This window comes from Mustela nivalis, assembly GCF_964662115.1.
Source record: "Mustela nivalis genome assembly, chromosome: 6".
NCBI lineage: Eukaryota > Metazoa > Chordata > Mammalia > Carnivora > Mustelidae > Mustela > Mustela nivalis.
In genome coordinates, this window is record NC_139025.1 from 107640662 (window position 1) to 107662725 (window position 22064).

General features: G+C 35.4%; 1 protein-coding gene across 1 annotated transcript in view; it reads left to right on the top strand.

Moving 5' to 3' along the window:
- ADAM10 (ADAM metallopeptidase domain 10) overlaps window positions 1-22064 on the top strand; it is a 137785-nt gene that overhangs the window by 104669 nt on the left and 11052 nt on the right. Inside the window, exons 9-14 of the mRNA XM_082733756.1 lie at window positions 3270-3433; window positions 11867-12050; window positions 16384-16534; window positions 17361-17544; window positions 18663-18771; window positions 19476-19696. Coding sequence (XP_082589882.1) covers window positions 3270-3433; window positions 11867-12050; window positions 16384-16534; window positions 17361-17544; window positions 18663-18771; window positions 19476-19696 — 1013 coding nt within the window. The remainder of the gene's footprint in view (window positions 1-3269; window positions 3434-11866; window positions 12051-16383; window positions 16535-17360; window positions 17545-18662; window positions 18772-19475; window positions 19697-22064) is intronic.

The window sequence follows — 22064 nt, forward strand, 5'->3', positions numbered from 1 at the left end:
CAAGCAGGACGTTTAACTTCTCTGGTCCCTCATTATTACTTGTGAATACTGCTTTCCAGACACGAAAGACAAAGAAATGCCCTTAGGATATTTCCTAACAACCTGTCAGGGAGTGAGACTGTTGTCTGGTTCAAAATTACTGCTCAGATTAACACTGCATGGTCAGTATGTTAAGTTTTAAGTGTTTAGGCTTGCTCACATCAAAACTGTGCTTGTGGACTCTTACAGGGTATTATATATATTATTATCCTATAGTTTTTTTAATTTGGGGGCTGGGGTGAAGGTCTGTTTTAAAATTTAGGAGTGATATTCTGTGACTTTAGCCCTCAGATTGTATAGTAGATTTAAAAAAATGTCATTGTACTTTGTTGGTTATTGAGCCATCTATCCATCCAGCTTTTAACTCAAAAAAATGTTTACCTTTCTCATTAGTATTCATTCACAATTTGTGTTTTGCAACGATGACTACCTGTATTAGAATTTTTACAATAAAGCAGTTATTGAACTTGAGCCGTGGTTTAGCTGTAGGTGTATATGATATCACTGATTGAGTTTCTGGCACATCAGAACTAGTTGCATTATTTTGTAAAAAATTAAACCATAACTTAGCACTGGGTAATGTATGGAATTGTTGAACCACTATATTGTATACCTGAAATTAACATACTACTCTATATTAACTTTATTGGAATTAAAATAAAAAAATCAGTGTACTACTGCCAAAAAAATATTAAGCCATAACTTACAAAATTAAGTATAGTCTTTTGTTTTTTCCATATGATTGAGTTATTTTAACATATGTTATTAGTTTGTAACAAATATTGAACTTTTCTCTAAGAGATACACATTAAAACCAAAAATATTTACTGGGACGTTAAACAGGATGTGAAATTTCAAAGACTGTATTTTAGAAGAGAACATTCAGATTTATGTCTGATCTTCCCTTAAACTATATAAGCCTTAAAAATACAGAAAAATTATATTATCAGATTTTTAATACATGCTATTTTTTTTTCTTTTTTAACTGATAAAGATTTACGGAAGTCTTCTATGCTTAATTCAAGTTTGACAGTACTGCATTGGACCAATTTGCGTATGACATATCTTCACTAAGGCAGGACATTAATTTACTATTTGTTTAAAACTATAATTATTACATACAGAGTGCTTATTCATATCTTTTCTAATTTCTGGAAATAGTGATACAGTCCTTAGGATTCATCTCCAAAAGCAGAAGTAGCATGAAAAATATATATTAAATATTCATACATCATTTGCTGTGTTTTCATTCTGTTCAGTTTTCTTTGTAGAAAAGGTAGTAAGTTCTGAATATCATAAAAGTTCTCCATCTTGTGCTAGTTAAAATCTGCATATGGCTTAGTCTTTCAGTTTACTTATCTGTGGAGCTTGTTACTTTCACTTCCTAAATCATGATGGTAATTCAAATTCATATTAATTTTGTGTTAAATTTGTTTTAAAATATTTATTTATTTGTTTGTTTGTTTATTGGGGGGAGTGAGAAAGAGAAAGAGAGCACAAGATGGGGGGAGGGTCAGAGGGAGAAGCAGACTGCCTGCTGAGTGGGTAGCCTGATATGGAGCTAGATCCTGGGATCCCTGGATCATGACCTGAGCCAAAGGCAGATGCTCAACCAGCTGAGCCACCCAGGAGCCCCTTGTTAAATTTTCTTTCTAATATTAAAATGAACAGGGCAGCAGTTGTAGTGTTATGCCATTTTAGCAAATCTGTTTTTAATTGCCTTCTATTATATGCTTTATCAGAACTTTAAACATAAGGTTTTTTAATGGTTTAATAACTTGATTGTAACTTTGCATATAGAAAGCTTAATTTGAAATAATTTGATTATCAGAATATCCTAACATTTGATTGTATTTTTAATAAAAACATCAAAGAGAGAAAACCTTTTCATGTGAATGTAAACAAAAGAGTTCTCACTAAGAGTCTTTAACAGAATTATTAAAAGAACTATATTCTTCTCAGTACTTGTGTGCATACAGACATGGGTTGGCCAGCCAGTTTTGGATTTTCCCATTGTTCTTTTTCTAATTTCTTATTATTAACTGGCTTTAGATGTACAAGTACTTATCATTTTGCTGTTAGGCTATTTTGGCAAGTTACTATTCTGCAACAAGTGAACTACAAAGTTATTTAATATATATAATAGAAGTAGTGTTATAGGTTTTCTTTTAAAATTTGAAAGCATTCTCAAGATACATTGGAAAGTCATAATTCAATTTTTTGAACTTATTTTGAAAAAAATTTCAAACTTGCTGAAAAGTTGCAGGAATAGTATAGTGAACTCATGATAGGTTAATCAATCAACATTTTTCCACATTTTGCTTTCTTCCCCTTCTGTCCATCTTCTATCCTTCCTTCCCTTTCAATCCCCTTTTTTTGCCTCCTGGGCATACTTCTTTTCTTTTGCCCCACAGCTTTATTGAGGTATAACTGACAAAATTGTAAGATGCTTCAAGTATACAACATAATGATTTGATATTCATGTACATTGTGAAAGGATTCCCCCTTATAGATGCGGTGACATCTATCACTGCATATAGTATTTATTTTTGGTGAGAGTGTTCCAGTTTTACTCTCTTTGCAAATTCCTTTATACAATACAGTGTTACCAACTATAGTCATCACGTTATACATTAGATACATAGATCTTACTCATTTTATAAGTGGAAATTCTACCCTTTTACAAATCTCTCTCTATCCCCCTATTTCTTTGCCAGCCCCTGGCAACCACTAATTATTTTCTTTTTTAAAAAATATGTTGTATATTGCCTCTAAAGATAATGAATCATGTACTCCTATGCATCACTACTGTTACTTGTAGATGTGACTTTCTCAGAATCTACTTGAGAATATTTTGTTCAACTTCATTTAAATTAAATGTTTGTTTCTTTTTTTTTTTTTTAACAAGAAGATATAGGCTTTGATAGCGTAAATATGGGTATATTCAAATTTAACAGAAACTTTTGCTAAATTAATGGGAGTAAAAATTAGGGAATATTTTGATTATGAAGGACATTTTCTTAAGGGCCTTATACTAAGTCCTGGGAGTTTTTTTTATGTGTACCATTAAAAGTTATTTGAAATGACTTACTAATCTTGGCCTAAAGAAACTTTTGAGTATTTAATATATGTGGAATATATAAAATGTTTTAATTTGATGTAGTATATGTTAGAAAGTTATTTTCGGGGGTGAATAGATGCTAATTTAGCCATCTTTTGTTCTGAACTAGGAAGCTCTGGAGGAATATGTGAAAAAAGTAAGCTGTATTCAGATGGTAAGAAGAAGTCCTTAAACACTGGAATTATTACTGTTCAGAACTATGGGTCTCATGTGCCCCCCAAAGTCTCTCATATTACTTTTGCTCATGAAGTTGGACATAACTTTGGATCTCCAGTAAGTATTGCCTAATCATTAGATTTTGTAAAAAAGATTATTAAATTTTATATTGAGTGATTTGTTTACAAGTACATATGGATATTTAGTTTTTTTTTTTTTTTAAGATTTTATTTATTTGACATCACAAGTAGGCATAGAGGCAGGCAGAGAGATGGGGGGGAAGCAGGTTCCCCGCTGAGCAGAGAGCCCGATGTGGGGCTCTATCCTAAGCCCCTGATCTGAGATCATGACCTGAGCTGAAGGCAGAGGCTTAACCTCCTGAGCCACCCGTGCGCCTCTAGGTTTTTTTTTTTTTTTAACTGTTTAGTGTTTAGTTTTTATATATTGGAACACAGGAATGTACTTGACACTACTGAAAGAGAGGAGGATAGACTATTTGCAAGTCAAATAAGAAAAGTAAGCATAACAATGCAGAAGTCTATGAAGGCAAGGAATTTTGTCTATTTCATTCACTTCTCTGTCTGCTGGACCTAGAACAGTGCCCATGTGCCGGGGGAGGGGCAGAGACAAAGGGAGAGAATCTTAAACAGGCTCCACCCACAGTATGGACTTGGGACTCGAGCTCACGACCCCAAGATGGTAACCTGTGCTGAAATCAAGAATGGGATGATCAACCAACTGAGCCACCCAGGCTCCCCTCACTTTTCATTGTTTAAAGTACATTTTGAGGGGTGCCTGGGTGGCTCAGTGGGTTAAAGCCTCTGCCTTCGGCTCGGGTCATGATCTTGGGGTCCTGGGTTCAAGCCCCACATTGGGCTCTCTGCTCATGGGGAGCCTGCTTCCCCCTCTCTCTGCCTGCCTCTCTGTCTACTTGTGATCTCTCACTCTGTCAAATAAATAAATAAAATCTTTAAAAAAAATAAAAGGACATTTTGAATGTTAGCAAACTGTGGAGTGTTTTTTGTTTGTTTGTTTGTTTTTTGTTTGGGGGGGGGTTTGCTTGGTTTCTGTTAAAGCATTGTTGGAGTTTGTTAGATTTGTCTTTCTCTATTGTGGATTGATATTTTAAATTTTTTCAGTGTGAACATATACAAAAGTAGAGAAAAATAGTGCAATAAATTCTTAAATACCCATTATCTAGAACAGGGGTCAGTAAACTTTTTCTATAAAGACTGTGCTAGTAAACATGCTAGATTTGGAGGGTAACATTTGGCCTCTGTTGCATATTATTCTTTGTTGTATTTACAATCCTTTTTTTTTTTAATTTTTTTTTAAAGATTTTTATTTATTTATTTGACAGAGAGAGATCACAAGTAGGCAGAGAGGCAGGCAGAGAAAGCGGAGGAAGCAGGCTCCCTGCTGAGCAGAGAGTCCAATGCGGGACTCGATCCCAGAACCCTGAGATCATGACCTGAGCCGAAGGCAGCGGCTTAACCCACTGAGCCACCCAGGCGCCCCTTTACAATCCTTTAAACATGGAAAACCATTCTTAGCTTGGGCCATATAAAAATGGGCTGTGGGCTCTGGTTTGCCAACTTCTGATTCAGATTAAACAGTGACCAAGATGTTGCCATACCTCCTTTCTCTGTGTTTCTTTCTTTCTGTAAGGGATTAGAAGCAAATTTACTCATCCTTAACATATTTCAGTATACATCCTTAAAAAATTAGACATTTTCTTATATAACTGTAATGTAGTTATGATACCTGACAATTAACAATTCCTTGGTGTCATTTAGTACTCAGTCTATCATATTGATTTTCAAGAGACCTAAAGATTAATGCACACAGAAATACAAAATACTGAAAGATAGTCTTATGATTTTGGTAAGGCTTATTAAATAATGAATTTGGGAAAATTTCATTTTACAACTATGTAAATTCATTTTACTTGTACCATATCACTTGTAGAAATGGAAATTTTCTTGAGTTTAGAAGAAAATTATATAGTTGGAGCTTAAAATCCTCAAATGCACTTCTCTAATTTCTCCTAGTTTGTAAAATGGAAGTGCCATCTCTCTAAATAACAAATCTTTCTTCTTCTAAATCCCTATCAGAAATTGATAGATTATTAATATTCTTAGATAAACTATTTAAAATGTGTTTAATTTCTCTGCCTCTTGACTGCTTTTGTTCTCGAGCTTGATACATTTTTTTTTTTCTCGTTAGAGGTTCAAAACTTTGAAAGCGGGTTCTCTTTGCAGGAAATATGTGATCCGCTTTATTTAATTAATTAATTAATTAATTATCTATTTATTTGAGAGAGAGTGAGCATGAACAAAGGGTAGGGAGAAGCAGACTCCCTGCTGAGCCTGATGTGGGGCTTGATCCCAGGACCCAAGGTTCATGACCTGAGCCAAAGGCAGAGGCTTAATTGACTGAGCCACTCAGGCATCCCACACTGTGTGATCTGTTCTTAAGAGAGTAATTGAAATTGTAGAGATGAGCAGAGAACTATTGCTTATGGTTAATTATTTTTTTTCAAGGGCAAGCAAATGTTCTCTTTTCTCTCTCAGTCCCCTTGATTCCAACCCTTACTTGGGGTGTTGTAGTACTCTTTAGCTACTCCTCTGTCATTTAGGCTAAGGCCGTCCCAATTTTTTTCTTTAATTTACATTTTATTTATTTTTTAAATTAACATATAATGTAGTATTGGTTTCAGAGGTACAGATTTGTGATTCATCAGTCTTATGTAATACCCAGTGCTTAGTATATCATGTGCTCTCCTTAGTGTCCATCACCCAGGTACCCCATTCCTTTACCCCTCTCCCCTTCAGCAGCCCTCTGTTTGTTTCCCGTGATTAAGAGTCTCATATGGTTTGTCTCCCTCTCTGATTTCATCTTGTTTCATTTTTTCCTCTCTTTCCATATGATCCTTTGTTTTATTTCTTAAATTCCACATATACGTGAGATCATATAATTGTCCTTCTTGATTGACTTATATCACTTAGCTTAATACCCTCCAGTTCCATCATGTCATTGCAAATGGCAAGATTTCATTTTTCTGATTGCTAAGTTGTATTCCATTTGTGTGTGTGTGTGTGTGTGTGTGTACTTATATACATCTGTACATACATATATATACATATACACATTTTCTTTATCCATTCTTCTGTTGATGGACATCTGGGGTCTGGCCTCTTTCCATAGTTTGACTATTGTGGACATTGCTGCTATAAACATTGGGGTGCAGGTGCCCCTTTGTATCACTATGTTTGTGTCTTTGGGGTAAATACCCAGTAGTGCAATTGCTGGGTTATAGGGTAGCTCCATTTTCAACTTTTTTGAGGAACTTCCATAATGTTTTCCAAGTGGCTGTAGCATCTTGCATTCCCGCCAGTAGTGTAGGAGAGGTCCCCTTTTTCCACATCCTAATCAACATTGGTCATTTCCTGACTTGTTAATTTTAGCCATTCTGACTGGTGTGAGGTGCTCTCTCATTGTGGTTTTGATTTGTATTTCCCTGATGCTGAGTGATGTAGGGTCTCCTGTATTTTAAAGTGCTTGTAAATTACCAAGGATCTTGAAATACAGATTCCATGGGGAGGGGGGACAAGTTTCTGCATTGTTCTTTTTGGTAGGCTTCAGCGTGAGGCTTGAGCTCATGACCCTGAGATCAAGACCTGAGCTGAGATCAAGAGTCAGATGCTTGACCAGCTAAGCCACCCATGCACCCCAGTTTTTACATTCCCAGGTGTTGCTGTAGCTGCCCCTGCTCTGTAGACCACACTTAGAGTAGGGAATCTAATTTGTTCTCTTTTTATTTCCTGTCTAATCTATTCCTTATCCAACTGCCAGAAATTTTTTTTAATATAATAATTTTATATTACTTAAGGCTTTTTGTTTAATGGATAAATTGGTTCACGTTCTTTGCTTACCCTGTTGTTTTCCTCTCATACCAGACTACTTTTAAAGACTCTGCCATGCTCAATCACACCCCATTCCCTTGTTCATGTTATTCACACTACCATGCATATACACAGTAGTGTTTACTATTAAATTACTTTTAAATTTACTAAGAGCAGCCAGTACTATAAATTCCTGAGCCCATCTCCCTTGACATCTTTATCTGAAATCTGTCTTTATCTTTCCTGTTGTACATCTGTACTATGTCAGTGTTACTTTTTCTCTTAATGGTTCACACTCGCTAGTGTTTATTTATCCTATCCCAAATCTTTATTGTACACCTGTTGTTAGCCACTTTATAAGCTCTGTCTTGGGAAGTTGAAATAATAAATGAGACAAGTTTCTGTTTTTTAGTATGAAAGTTATAATATGTGCTTGCTGTTACCAAGTTAATCTTTGTCTAGGTTATAGTTCTGATTGTTTTGATCATGTCACTGCAGTTTACAACCTTATTTCCCATATCTGCTGGTATTGCTCATACAGTCTCCTTATCTTAGCATTTAGGGTTTTCCATCTTTTTTTTTTAAAGATTTTATTTACCTAGTTGACAGACAGAGATCACATGTAGGCAGAGAGGCAGGCAGAGAGAGAGGAGGAAGCAGGCTCCCCGCTGAGCAGAGAGCCCGATTGGGGGCTTGATCCCAGGACGCTGGGATCATGACTGGAGCCGAAGGCAGAGGCTTTAACCCACTGAGCCACCCAGGCGCCCCAGGGTTTTCCATCTTTTGGGTTTAAGTATATTTCCAGTGTTAACTATCCCCTCCTATCAAATTAAGTTACTTATAGTCCTTTAAAATTTTCTTTTTGCCAGGAAGCCAATTCCTTCTCATCTTTGCCTACTGAAATCTTGATCCATGTTACATAATGTAAATTGATAGAGCCCTTTTGTCATTATGTATCAAGACCCTTAAAATGTTTGACCTTGTAACTCAGAAACTGTATGCTTGGGAATCCAACTTTATAAAAGAAAAAGGCAGAATCTGTCAAAGATTTATGTGCATTAAAGTATCTATTACAGTTTTATTTATTTATAGCAAAAAGTTTTAAGCAGCCTAAATGGCCCCACAATAGGAAAGTATCCTCGATTGCTCTGCAATCATTTAAAAAATCAGTGTTTGCCTTATTCAGTTAAGCTGAAAGAAACCATGTATATAACTGTACAAGTGGTATAATTCAAATTTTGTATTAAAATATGATATAACTACGTACAAGTCAGGTAGGAAGTAGACCAAAATGTTAATAGTAGTTATGCATGGTTGAGTATGATTGAAATTTATCTTCTAAATTTTCTAAAAGAGTATGTATTGTATTTATAGTCAGAGAAAAATATTTGTTTTCTTATCAAATTTAGAGTTTCTTTGTGAAACCATTTGAACTGTCAGGACTTTTGGGGGATATAGTCAAGTAGCCTTTATATTCTGTCTTATATTTTGCTTACTCGTATGCTTGTTTATCCCCTGTTCTGAGTATGACAAATATGAATAGTTGGCATGCTTTTTTATAACCTCTTCTCCCTCCATGGCCATTAATGATTATCTATTACAATATCCTCTGGGCTAGTAAAGTAATAACTGATCAGTGTTCTCTATTTGTTAGTTTATGTATGTATGCATGTGAGTGTAAGCAACCAAGTGTTTTGCCTAATGTGGGGCTTGAACTCATGACCCCGAGATCAAGAGTTACGTATTCTGTCAACTGAGCCAGTCAGGCCTCCCCAATTAGTGATATCTGTAATAGATTTATGGGGCAGAGAGTCAGACTAGCCAGGGATATCAAAATATGCTATCTCTTTTAAATAGAATATAAGCCTTTAAGGGCTAGGAATGATGCTTAAATTCATCTTTATATTTTTATATTTTTAGTTCCTCATATAATATCGGACACATTCTAATATTTATTGAATTAAAAATATTTTGTGATAATATCAAGAGTTATACAGTATGGGATTTTTTTCTTTTTCTAAAATTCTAATGCTGAGAATAAATCTAGTGTCATACATTATCCTAAAGCAAATTAAATTCTATAGAATGAAAACATAAAGCAAGGTAGTAATAGAGAATAATCAAGAGTTGTTAAATGCTGAATCTATGTTCAGGGGAACAGCAAGAGGTACCAGGGAGAATAAATGTGATAGGAGAGGTCTTACGTTTAATAGTTGCTTCCAGGGGCACCTGGCTGGCTCAGTTGGAAGCTAGTTGATCTTCTAGTTATGAGTTTGAGCCCCATGTTTGATGTCAATATTAGTTAAATTAGAAAAAAAAAAAAGAATAGAGTCTTTTAAAAAAAGTTGTTTCAGATTAGGGAGTAGAAAATGAAAGTAATTTAGATGGGTTTTGAAAAGAAACATAATGCCTTTGGGCATTCATTCTTTTCTGGAAGGTGGAATTGTTGGGTATTCAAATAACAGTTTAATTAAACGGAGCTTTTATTCTAGGATCCAAATATTTTCACCCTTTTTGGCAAGTTCTGAATTGTTGTTTGAGGAGCATTGTGAGGTTTATTTGTTTGTTTATTTGCTTGTTTTGAGATTTATTTATTTATTTGACAGAAAGAGCGATCACAAGCAGGGGGGAACAGGAGAGGGAGAAACAAGCTCCCAGGGAGCCCTATTCTGGGGCTTGATCCCAGGATGCTTGTATCAAGACCTGAACTGAAAGTAGTCGCTTTATTGACTTGAGCCACCCAAGCATCCCTGATTTGTTTTTTAAATATTTCCCAGGGGAGGAATGGCGGTGGGGGTGCCGATGCAATCTGGTAGTATTCTGTTAGTTGATCTCCATGCTGGTTACATAAGTATATTTACTTTGAGAAAATTTATGGAGCTATAGTTTGGTACTTGGTACTTTTTGGTATGTGTATGCCAACACCATAAATTTTCTCTGTATACACACACATATATGTCTGTTGTTTTACTCTTGCAAAGAGTGTTTTAGTTTTACCACTTGGCTTTGCTTTTTCTTTCTTTCTTTTTTTTTTTTTTTTAAGATTTTATTTATTTATTTATTTGAGAGAGAGAGAGATCACAAGTAGGCAGAGACGCAGGCGAGACGTAGGGAGAGGGAGGAGCAGGCTCCCCGCTGAGCAGAGAGCCCGATATGGGGCTCCATCCCAGGACCCTGACATCATGACCTGAGCTGAAGACAGAGGCTAATTCACTAAGCCACCCAGGTGCCCCACCACTTGGCTTTTCTTAATTGTCATTTAAAAATAGCATTTACTGGGGTGCCTGGGTGGCTCAAACAACTCTTGGTTTCAGCTCAGGTCATTATCTTGTAGTGCGGGATCAAGCCCCAAGTTTGGCTCTGTGTTCAGTGTGGAGTCTGCTATAGTCTCTCTCTCTCCCTTTATCTCAAATAAATAAATAAAAATTTTTTAAAAATAGCATTTACTTAATCTTTCTTATATACTAGTTAGTAAGTCAACTCTCTTAGATGCCTATCTTTTATGTACTTAGCTTCATGCCATTCTCTTTTGTTTCCCGTCTTTCCTCATCTTTTCTCTCTGAACTAATCATAGTAATTTAACATGTATATTGAAGAATATTTAGTCATTTTAAGTAGTTTGCATTCCTGTTGCTAGTTTTGAAAGTAGGTGCTTATTTTTTTCATTTTATTAAGTTTTAAATTTTAATTTCAGTGTAGTTAGCATACAGTGTTATATTAGTTTCAGGTATACAGTATAGTGATTCAACACTTTTGACTCAGTGCTCATCATAAGTGCATTCCTTTTTTTTTTTTTTTTTAAAGATTTTATTTATTTATTTGACAGAGAGAGTAAGCACAGGCAGACATAGTGGCAGGCAGAGGCAGAGGGAGAAGCAGGCTCCCTGCTGAGCAAGGAGCTGGATGTGGGACTCGATTCCAGGAGACTGGGATCATGACCTGAGCTGAACGCAGCTGCTTAACCAACTGAGCCACCCAGGCGTCCCCATCACCTATTTCTCCCTCTCTGGTAACCATCAGTTTGTACTTTATAGTTAAAAGACTATTTCCTGGCATCGCTCCCTCTCTCCTTTTCCTTTGTTCATTTGTTTTGTTCTTAAATTCCACGTATGAGTGAAACTGTCTGGTATTTGCCTTTATCTGACTGACTTATTTCACATACCTTATTCTCTTTGCTCAATCCATGTTGTTGCAAATGGCAAGATTTCATTTTTTTTTTTATGGCTAAATAATAGTCCATTGTGTATATGTACTACATCTTCCTTATCCATTCATCGGTCAGTAGGCCCTTGGCCTGTTTCCATAATTTGGCTATTGTAAATAATGCTGCAATAAACATAGGAGTGCATGGCGAGCTTATTTTTGACAGACTTTATGATGGTTTATCCTCCATTCTACTCCCCCTTTACAGAGCTGTACATTGTTGTGGGTAGACCTTCCCTCATTTTTCCTCCCCTTCTAAGACAGTGGCTCCTAAAAGAGCAAATTGTTTTCCTTCTCACAGTCTAAAACAATTGTAGGATCTTTTTTAGGGAAGAGTCCACAAGCTTCCATTGTTCTTCTGGTGAGAAAATTACATTTAATCAGATGACCTGAAAACCTTATTTTACTTCCTGTTTATGTAACTCTATATTCTGTTTGGCAGCATGATTCTGGAACAGAGTGCACTCCAGGAGAGTCTAAGAATTTAGGACAGAAAGAAAATGGCAATTACATCATGTATGCAAGAGCAACATCCGGGGACAAACTTAACAACAATAAATTCTCACTCTGTAGTATTAGAAATATAAGCCAAGTTCTTGAGAAGAAGAGAAACAACTGTTTTGTTGGTATGTATGTTTTCCCAACATGTATTTGCAAACATTCAGAAAACTTGAAACACCCATTCCCTTACCACCTCTATTTTATAACTATTAAAAACTTTGCTGTATTTGCTTTATAACTTATTTATTAACTTACCCATCCCTCAATCCCATGTTCTTTTTGTAGCAATCTAAAAATGGATTGCAGACATCAGTATACTTCACCCTTAAACCCTTCAGCCTGTATAACTAAAGGTCAATATTGTTTGTGCGTTTTTTTTTTTAAATATAAGTGAAATGTTGTACAGGAAGTCCACCATTAGTGAGCTTTGACAAACGCATTTACCTGTATGACCTAAGCACCTATCAAAATACAGAATATTTCTGTCACCCCACAAAGTTCTTTCATTTCTTTTCACAGTCCGTTTCTGCCCCCAACAATTCTCAGAGACAACCATTATTCTGATTTATTTCATTGTAGAGAAATTTTGTTTGTTTTACTTCATATAAGTGGAATCATATGGTTTATATTCTTTTGTGGAGGGCTGCTTTCACTCAGCATATTTTGAGATTCATCAGTAGTGTTTTGTTCTGTTTTATTGCTGAGTAGTTAATATTGCTTGCATTGTCTGAATATATCACACTTTGCTCATCCACTCTCCTATTGTTGAGCACCTGAACACCTGGGCTTTTTGGGTTTTGGCTATTGTGAATAAAGCTGCTGTGAAATTCTTTTTTGCCTTATGCTAAAGAAAAAAATATATAAAATATGTATAATATAAATAAGAATAAAAAATAAAAATATACAAAATTTGTATGTAAGCTAATTTTAAGTTAAAAATTCAGTGATATTAAGTACATTTGTAGCGATGTGCAGCCATCACCACTACCCATTTCCAAACTTCTTCATCTCTCCAGATAAAATTCTATAATCATTAAAAGCAGTAACTCCTGCTTCCCTCTCTCCTGACTGGGTAACCTGTAATCTGTTTTCTGTCTCTATGAATTTGCCTGTGTTCTGGGCCCCTCATACAGATGGGATTGTACGATATTTGGCCTTTCATGTCTAGCTTAGTTCCCTTAGCATAAACTTTCAAGATTGATTCAAATTATAGTTTGTATTAGAATGCCATTCTTTTTATGGTTGAATAATATTCCATTGTATGGATAATACCACATTTTGTTTATCTATTCATCTGTTATTCCTCTCTTGCGGTATTTAATATGTTCTAAGTATGTTCTAGATATTCTACTTTATCCTGTTTCACAACATTATTAAGTTAGTTGAGGGCAAACACACCTACCTCCCTCCTGCTATCCCCTCACCGATGCCCTACTAAACCATTCTTCATTTCTAAAATTTTGTCACTCCAAATGTTATGTAAATGGAATCATACATTATGTAACCTTTGAGATTGCCTTTTTGCACTCAGCAAAATTCCCTGAAGATTCATTCAAATTGTTGCCTTTATCAGGAGTTTGTTTTTATTGCTGAGGAGTATCCCATGGTGTGTCTGTACCACAATTTGTTTACAGTTGTAGCACAGGCTACAAGGGAACACAGCTCAAACATACAAACCCATCACAAGGCATATCTGAGTCCAAACTATTCTTTTAGGAAGTTCATTCACCTGCTAAAGGCTATCTGGGCTATTTTCAGTTTCTGGCTATTATGAATAAAGCAGCTATAAATATTTGTGTATAGGCTTTTTATGTGAACATAAGTTTTCATTTCTCTGGGATAAATGCCCCCTAGTCCACTTGATGGATCATATAATAATTGTTTGCTCTTATTTCTGCAGAACTGTCAAAGTGTTTTCTGCAGCGGCTGTATTATTTTAGGGTTCCATCAGCAGTTTATAAGTGATCTAATTTCTCTGCATCTTTGTCACCTTTTGGCATTTTTATTGTTTTTAGTTTATCTATTCTGATAGGTGTAAAGTGGTATTTTATTGTGGTTTTAATGTGCATTTTTCTCATGACTAAAAATGTTCATCTTTTCATGTGCTTTATTTGCCATCTGTTTATCTTCTTTGGTGAAATGTCCATGTTTCTTGGCCATTTCTCATTGGATTTTTTTTTTTTCTGTTGAGTTTTGAGAGTTCTTTACATAGCCTGCATACTAGTCATTTGTCAGATATTGATCTGCACATATTTTTCTTCCAGTTTGTAGCTTTTCATTTTATCCTCTTCATAGAATCTTTCCCAGAGTAAAAATTAAATTTTTGTTTAGGCTCAAGTTTTAATTTTTACTTAATATTGATTGGCTTTTTCTTTTAAGGCCTTCTATTTGTTTTAAAAGGACAGATTCAAATTACATGGATGGTATCGTTTTTGTTACTGATGTTGTTATTATCACTGGTAGGTTTTCTAAGACATGTAAAAGTGCTACCTAGTTTCTTTATTTGTAAACTGGATTTTCACAGAAAACTTTCTGATTGAAGTTGTCTTTTATAAATGAGCATATTGTAGGTATTATGTAAGGAAATTTGTTTCTTAAGTTATAGTGAGATATGTGTCTATTATAATTTTTGCATTTAAACAGCACTTTTTCCATGTGTTCTAGCTTACTTGAAAAAATATTTCTGTATGAAATAAAAACCAGTGTGTAGTAAATATTGCCTCAGAGATTTTCTGACTTTATCATTTTTCCTTTTCTCCTAAATTACATGTCCTGTGAATTCTGAAATGATGATTACGAGACTTAAGAACAAAGTCATTATTACTCACTTAGAATATATGTCTGTGTTCATGCTTCTAGTTTTAGAGAACAGAATAGGTGGTACAAAATGAAAGAGAGGGAGAGATCTTCAGTTAGCTCTAAGATTTTCTTTAATATTTGATGTGGTTAAGGGTAAGAATGAATTTTTTAAATATAAAGCTAGTCTTTCTAGAATAGTTTGGATTCAGATATGCTTTGTGTTAAGTTCAGGTATTCCCATATATTTACTCAGTTCTCAATTTTAAGAGAGCTAGAATTTTAAGTTTTAATTTTAAGAGTGCTAGAACAGTTTCCCACATCAATTTGATGTAGCAGAAAGAAAAGAGCACCAGAGTTTAGATCCTGGAAATCTAGGTTTGGTTTCTGATTTGCGTGTACTGCAGCATATAGTTTCTGGCAAGTCACAGACTGGAAGTTAGTTTTCTTTTCTAAAAAGTGAAGACATTTGATTCTTGCCATTTCTCTGCAGATGCTAAAGTTCTGTGATCTCATCTTACAAGGAGTAGCATTCCTCTACAGATGTTAAAGCCCACTGATAAAATTCGAGAACTTTAAGAGAGCCTACAAGTTTTTCTAAAATTATTCACTGTGCTTAGACCAGACTGTCTAACGTTAATGAGCCAAGATTTGACCCAATACTGTTAGGCTTTTGGGAATACAAAAAAAATAGAAAGAATATGTAATTCTTCCCTTAGAGAGCTTGGGTCTAGCTGAGGAACAAATTAATGTACATTTAAAAAAATATTTATTGACTAGGATATAATCAGCTAAACACAACATGGCAATTCTGTAAGACAAAATGATCCAATTTCTTTAACAAATAAATAGTGTAAAAGTAAAAAGAGAGGAGGGAGTCTCATATATTAAAAGAACACATACCAACCAAAAGCAACCATGGGGTTGTTGAGGATCCTTATGTGGTACTTTTTTCAAACAAACCAGGTGTAAAAAGACAGTTGAGGAAATTGAACATGGATCGGCTATTAGATGCTGTTAAAGCATATTATTAATTTTGTTAGATGTGATAATGTTATTATGGTTAGATTTAAAAAAGAAAAAAACTCCTGTCTCTTAGATTCGTCCTGGAGTATTTACAAGAATAAATGAATATGTTGGGTGGAATTGTTTATAGCATATTGTTGCTAGTTGTTAAAGCCAAGTGATTGGTACATGGGAGTTCACTGTACTTCTACTACTTCTGTGTATATTTGAAATTTTCTGTTACCAAAGAGGGTTCAATTTTTTTCCTGGTTGATGAAGAACTTAGTTCATATTTGCGTAATGTGAACAGTGCAATCATTGTTCAGTAAAGCTCAGTGTAGCCTAAATAGAATGTTACCACTTCCAGAAGGGACTTTAGAGGGAACCATAATGTCAAGTCTCTTCACCGTACAGATTAAGAAGCTGAGGCCCCCCAAAAGGGAAGTGACTTGCCCAACGGCTACATTGCTAGTTATTGACTGAGGCACTGTTAGAATTGAATTTAGGTCTTCTACTGATTTCGAGATTCCTAGTTCTACTTTTTTGTATTCATCAAATTATCCTTTCTCCCTTTGTTATGAGGCTCCAAAGTTTGTGCATTTTAAATCAAATTATGTGTGCTGACAGTGTTTACTTTGTTTTATTGATTTTCCTCAGAATCTGGCCAACCTATTTGTGGAAATGGGATGGTGGAGCAAGGTGAAGAATGTGACTGTGGCTATAGTGACCAGTGTAAAGATGAGTGCTGCTATGATGCAAACCAGCCAGAGGGGAAGAAATGCAAGCTGAAGCCTGGGAAGCAGTGCAGGTATTCTGCCTATCCCGGGAGTGCTCACGCTGCCACCGGTCAGCCCGGGGCAGTTAGGACCCATTTAAAACTGACTTTAGAGACACATAGGGTTTGGAAACTTTGTCTTTGTTTGCTGCTGTCTTGTATATTTTTCTGGAGTAGCTTTGATGAGTGCACTGTGGTTGGCAGATTGAGCTCCTTATAATTGTAGCTTGTGTGGTGGGTGTAAAAAACAGGCAAAAGACAGGACGCTCAATAAAATACACACTGTTCAGTTCCTAACTTAAAAATGTGACTTTCATCCGTATTTTTAGAATTTTAACTTTAAATACTTAGGTAATACTGATTTTCATAGACTCCTCTAACTTAGTGTCATATTATTATTTCACTTGTCAAAATTACTTTGGTAATGGTAGATATAAGCAACAAAATATTGCCAGTGCACTTCTTTTTAAATGGTTGGTCTGTGTAGCCTAGTTTGATGTTAGCATATAAATGTGAGAAAAATTGATGAATTGACTAATGTATAATGTTAACTGTGAAACACAGTGATAGCTCACCTAATATTAAATCTGTTTTTATGATAGCCTTTCACTAAAGGCAAGTAGAATAAGAGTGATGAATACAGTATGCCTTGATTATAGAAGCAAGACAGTCACTCTTTCACATTTATAGAATGTTGAAATTTAGTAGCCTCTTAGTCCAAAATTTGAAGTTTTATTCCAATAACATGCTTACATAAAGATAAGACTTATGATTTAAAAACTAGGACCATATCTATGCATATCTTATTTCCTAATAAGCAAGTAATTTTCCTTAATCTAAACTTTACTGTTCATTCTAGCCCAAGTCAGGGTCCCTGTTGTACAGCACAGTGTGCATTCAAATCAAAAACTGAGAAGTGTCGGGATGATTCAGACTGTGCAAAAGAGGGAATATGTAATGGCATCACAGCTCTATGCCCAGCCTCTGATCCTAAACCAAACTTTACGGACTGTAATAGGCATACTCAAGTGTGCATTAATGGGGTAAGCATTTGCTTTATAACCCTTTCATTTAGTTTTATAAAACCTGCTTTTTCAGAATAATTGTTTGTTACTTAAAGCTGCAGCATTCTAGTAACTAATCCTGATCCCTGTTTTAATAATATCCCTTTCTGTTCCCTCATAAAGCCATGAATATACCATGTGGTATAAGTGCCTGGTGGCATTCGATTAGTTACTAACATTTCATCTTTCCACTGCATGTGTTTGATAGTCTCTAGAGAAAAAATAGTTTTATAGCTAGGCATATGACTTTGCACTGCTTTTGAGTTTTATAAATTAGTATTTTAACAGCCTACATAAAAGGACTCTTCTGTCATTTTATCTGAATGTGAAGCCTTTAAAGCTTTCTTGGCTAGACATTCACTTTACATGAGAAAAATTTAATTTTTCTCTTCTTATAAAGGAGCCATCATAATAACCAATATAAAATTGATGCTCATCTATCTCTTTCTCTGTTTTTGTTTTGTTCAGATTTTTTTTTTTTTGAGTTGCCATTTCTTTAAAAGATTTGCTACCTTGGGGCTCCTGGGTGGCTCATTGGGTTGAGGCCTCTGCCTTCGGCTCAGGTCATGATCCCAGGGTCCTGGAATTGGGCCCCACCTCGGGCTCTCTGCTTGGTGGGGAGCCTGCTTCGTCCTCTCTCTCTGCCTGCCTCTCTGCCTTCTTGTGATCTCTGTCAAATTAAAAAAAAAAAAAAAAAAAAAAAATATTTGCTACCTTATTTGCACTTAATTGTTTTTTGGGTATGTTTATATGATCCACTTCTGATATTAATCTATACTTTTTTGTTCCCCCTGGTGTTTCTGCTTAATTATTTTTTTTTAAAGATTTTACTTATTTATTTGACAGAGATCACAAGTAGGCAAAAAGGCAGAGAAAGAGGAGGAAGCAGGCTCCCCGCTGAGCAGAGAGCCCGATGCGGGGCTCAATCCCAGGACCCTGGGATCATGACCTAAGCTGAAGGCAAAGGCTTTAGCCCACTGAGCCACCTACGTGGCCCTCTACTTAATTATTTTAGCATCAGAGGTGTATACCTGTCACTGTGAACACTAGGTTTGACTGTAGAGTGATTAATAACTGGTCTTTTATTTTTCTTGCAGCAATGTGCAGGTTCTATCTGTGAGAAGTATGGCCTGGAGGAGTGTACCTGTGCCAGCTCAGATGGCAAAGATGATAAGGAATTATGCCATGTCTGCTGTATGAAGAAGAGTAAGGCTTTTAAAAACACAAGACTATAAAATCTGTTTTAAAACCAATTTTTCTCAATTTTTTTAAGTTAGTTTGTGTATTTATTTATTATTTTTTAGTTATCTAGACCCAAGGTGGGGCTTGAACTTACAATCCTGAGATCAAAAGTTGCATGCTTTTTTGACTAAGCCAACCAGGTGCCCTTAAAAATTTTTTTTAAAGTAAACTCTACCCCCAATGTGGGGCTTGAACTCACAACACCAAGATCAAGAGTCTCATGCTGTATCAGCTGAGCCAAGCAGGACTCATTTTCCTCTTAAGTTTTAAGCATTAAACATAGTTATCCAGTTTGGACAGGTCATTTCTACTGATACTGGTCCTCTTTGGAAAATTTTAAATGTAGTGTAGCATTTTATTTCTAGTATTATGATCCCTACAGTGTTTTAAAAATGATAAACTAGACAAAAACCTGCCAGCTTTATGGCAATAATTAATATAAACACCAATAGCCATTGTAGGTACAAAATCAGATGTTGCTGGCTGGCTATTTGTTTATATTGTATGTTTAAGGCTAATTACCAATGGTGTTATCCAGCCTAACCCATGCAAGTCTATATAACATGTCATGGTAGTGATTTTAGGCAGTTTTTTCCCTCTCCTCCCTCTCTCCCCAGCTAGCCTGGTAGGAAATCTGCTTCAACTTATATTTGGCATTTCTTTTCTAGTGGACCCATCAACTTGTGCCAGTACAGGGTCTTCGCGGTGGAGCATGCACTTCGTTGGTCGAACGATCACCTTGCAACCTGGGTCCCCTTGCAATGATTTTAGAGGCTACTGTGATGTTTTCATGCGGTGCAGACTAGTAGATGCTGATGGTCCTCTAGCTAGGCTTAAAAAAGCAATTTTTAGTCCAGAGCTCTATGAAAATATTGCTGAATGGATTGTGGTAAGTATAGTTTTTATTTATAAAGAAACTTATCTTAACTTTTTTTTTTTTTTTTTTTTTTTTTTGGTAATTTCACCTGGTCAGCAGTCACCAGAGAATAATCACTTCTTTCCTATTTATACTGGAATTAACTTTATCAGTTCAGTTATCCCTGTGTATTATTTTCTTTCAAAGTGGTCAGAAACCCCATATGTATATCTATATCATAGAGTAGATGGTAGATGATGGGGAGTCTTTCTGTTTTACTCTGCTCCCTGGTCTCCTGAGTGGGTTACTTCCTCTTCTGGTCCGTATTATTAGGGCATTTTCCTCAAGTTGTTCTAGAAAGGCTTGTTTGCTTTTTATGTGTCTCCCTTGTCTCAATATGACAGATAGCCAGCTGCAGCTTCTACTTTGCTGAAATAGAAATCGGTGATTTTTCTGCAGTTTTTTTCTGTTTCAATATAATTCCTTGGTTTTTATCTTGTCAGTCATCAGAAATGTTGAACAGCTAAGATCTGATATAGAGGGTTTTGCAGATTTGTTAATGATTACGGATGTTCATCTGGCATAAATCCACTGAACTGTATTATTTTTAAGCTCACATTTCTCCAAGCTGTACAGATGTTGAATTACCTGAAAATTTCTTAAAAGATTGCTGAGAATGACTATCTGAAGTCACTTAAATATTCATGTTTCTAAGTGATTACATTAAAATATTAGTAGGAAATTTGCAAGTGTATATTTGAATGTGTGCTATATGTGAATTGAATGAGTTTGCTTTGGAAATTGACTTAGAACTCAGGTCCTCCTCCCTTCCCCCATTCCCAAATTGTTTCTTACCTTTTTTGTGTGTGTTTAGGACTGAAGATGCCTTAAAGGCACAAAAAAAGTCATCTGTGGTTTTTCATCCTTTTCGGTACTCTTGTAATAACATTTGTAATATACAAACTTTGAAATTATCTCCAGTAATAAAATGGTGTTTATTGGGATGCCTGGTGGCTCAGTCCGTTAAGCCCCCTGACTCTTGATTTCGTCTCAGGTCATGATCTCAGGGAGTTGAGATGAGCCCCAAGTGGGTTCTGCACTCAGCAGAGAGCCTGCTTCTCTCCTCTCTCTGCCCCCTGTCACACATGCACACACTTGAACGCACTCTCTCAAATAAATAATAAAAAATGATGCTTCTTAAACATATGAAGAATAATACTCCACTTGTTAGAGTGTAGGATTTTTAGATTATATCATGATTATGAGGTAGAAGGATCACTGAACCTGGATTTAGGAAGCCTCGGATTTATTTATTTATTTTTTGGAGAACACTTTTAATTTTCTTTTCCTTTTTTTTTTTTTTTAAGCACTTTGTCCAAAATGGGGCTTGAATTCATGACCCTAAATCAAGAGTTTGCATTCTCTACCTATTGAACCAGCCAGATTGCTCTAAGAGACCTAGGTTTTAAACCAAAACTGGGTCAATTGACTTAACTTAGGTCTCCTTAAAACATGATATGTTACTCATTTTCTTACTCCTGTGCTTGGTGCATAATAGGTGTTCAAAAAAATATCCATTAAGCTGAAGGTGCCTTTGGCACTGTGGCAAAGATGAAAGAGTATAGGCTTGGGAATTGTGCAAGGATTCATATCATCCTCTGGCATTTGTCAGATATGTGACTTTAAGTAGCTTACCTTTCTTGGTCCTTTACTTCCTTCTTTTCAATTCAGATCCAGACCCCCCACCCCCCCATTATCTCTGATAAGAGTAAGTTGAGATCTGGTATACTTGTCAACTATAGAAGACAATATTTGAAAAAGTAATCTGATAATGGAGATCTCAGAGGTATGTTCTATTTGAGTGTATGTTGTGCCAGATATTTTAGGTTTTCAAGGTAGTGAATCATATCTAAAAATAATATATATATTTTTTAAATTTTTTATTTTTTATAAACATATATTTTTATCCCCAGGGGTACAGGTCTGTGAATTACCAGGTTAAAAATAATATTTTTTTTACTTTTCTCCATTCTCTCTAATTTTGATTCCTTTATTTAGCATATCAAAAGCTCCTTCATTCCTATTTGAAAAATATTTAATGGAAATGATTTTTTTTAAAGTATTACTTTTTTTTTCCAGTTTTTTTTTTCTTCTTTTTAATTGGGCTCCATGCCCAGCATAAGGCCCAACACAGGGTTTGAACTAACAACCCCGAGATCAAAACTTGAAATCAAGAGTCAAATGCTTAACTAACTGAGCCACCCAGATGTCCCTAAAAGCATTTTTAAAACGTTTTTTCATATTTAGATTTGAGGATTTAGTGAAATGCTTCTTAAAATGAATTGGCAATATCAAGTCTTTTCTTGTGTTCTGAAACTGATTAATCAGGCACTTTTGGTTT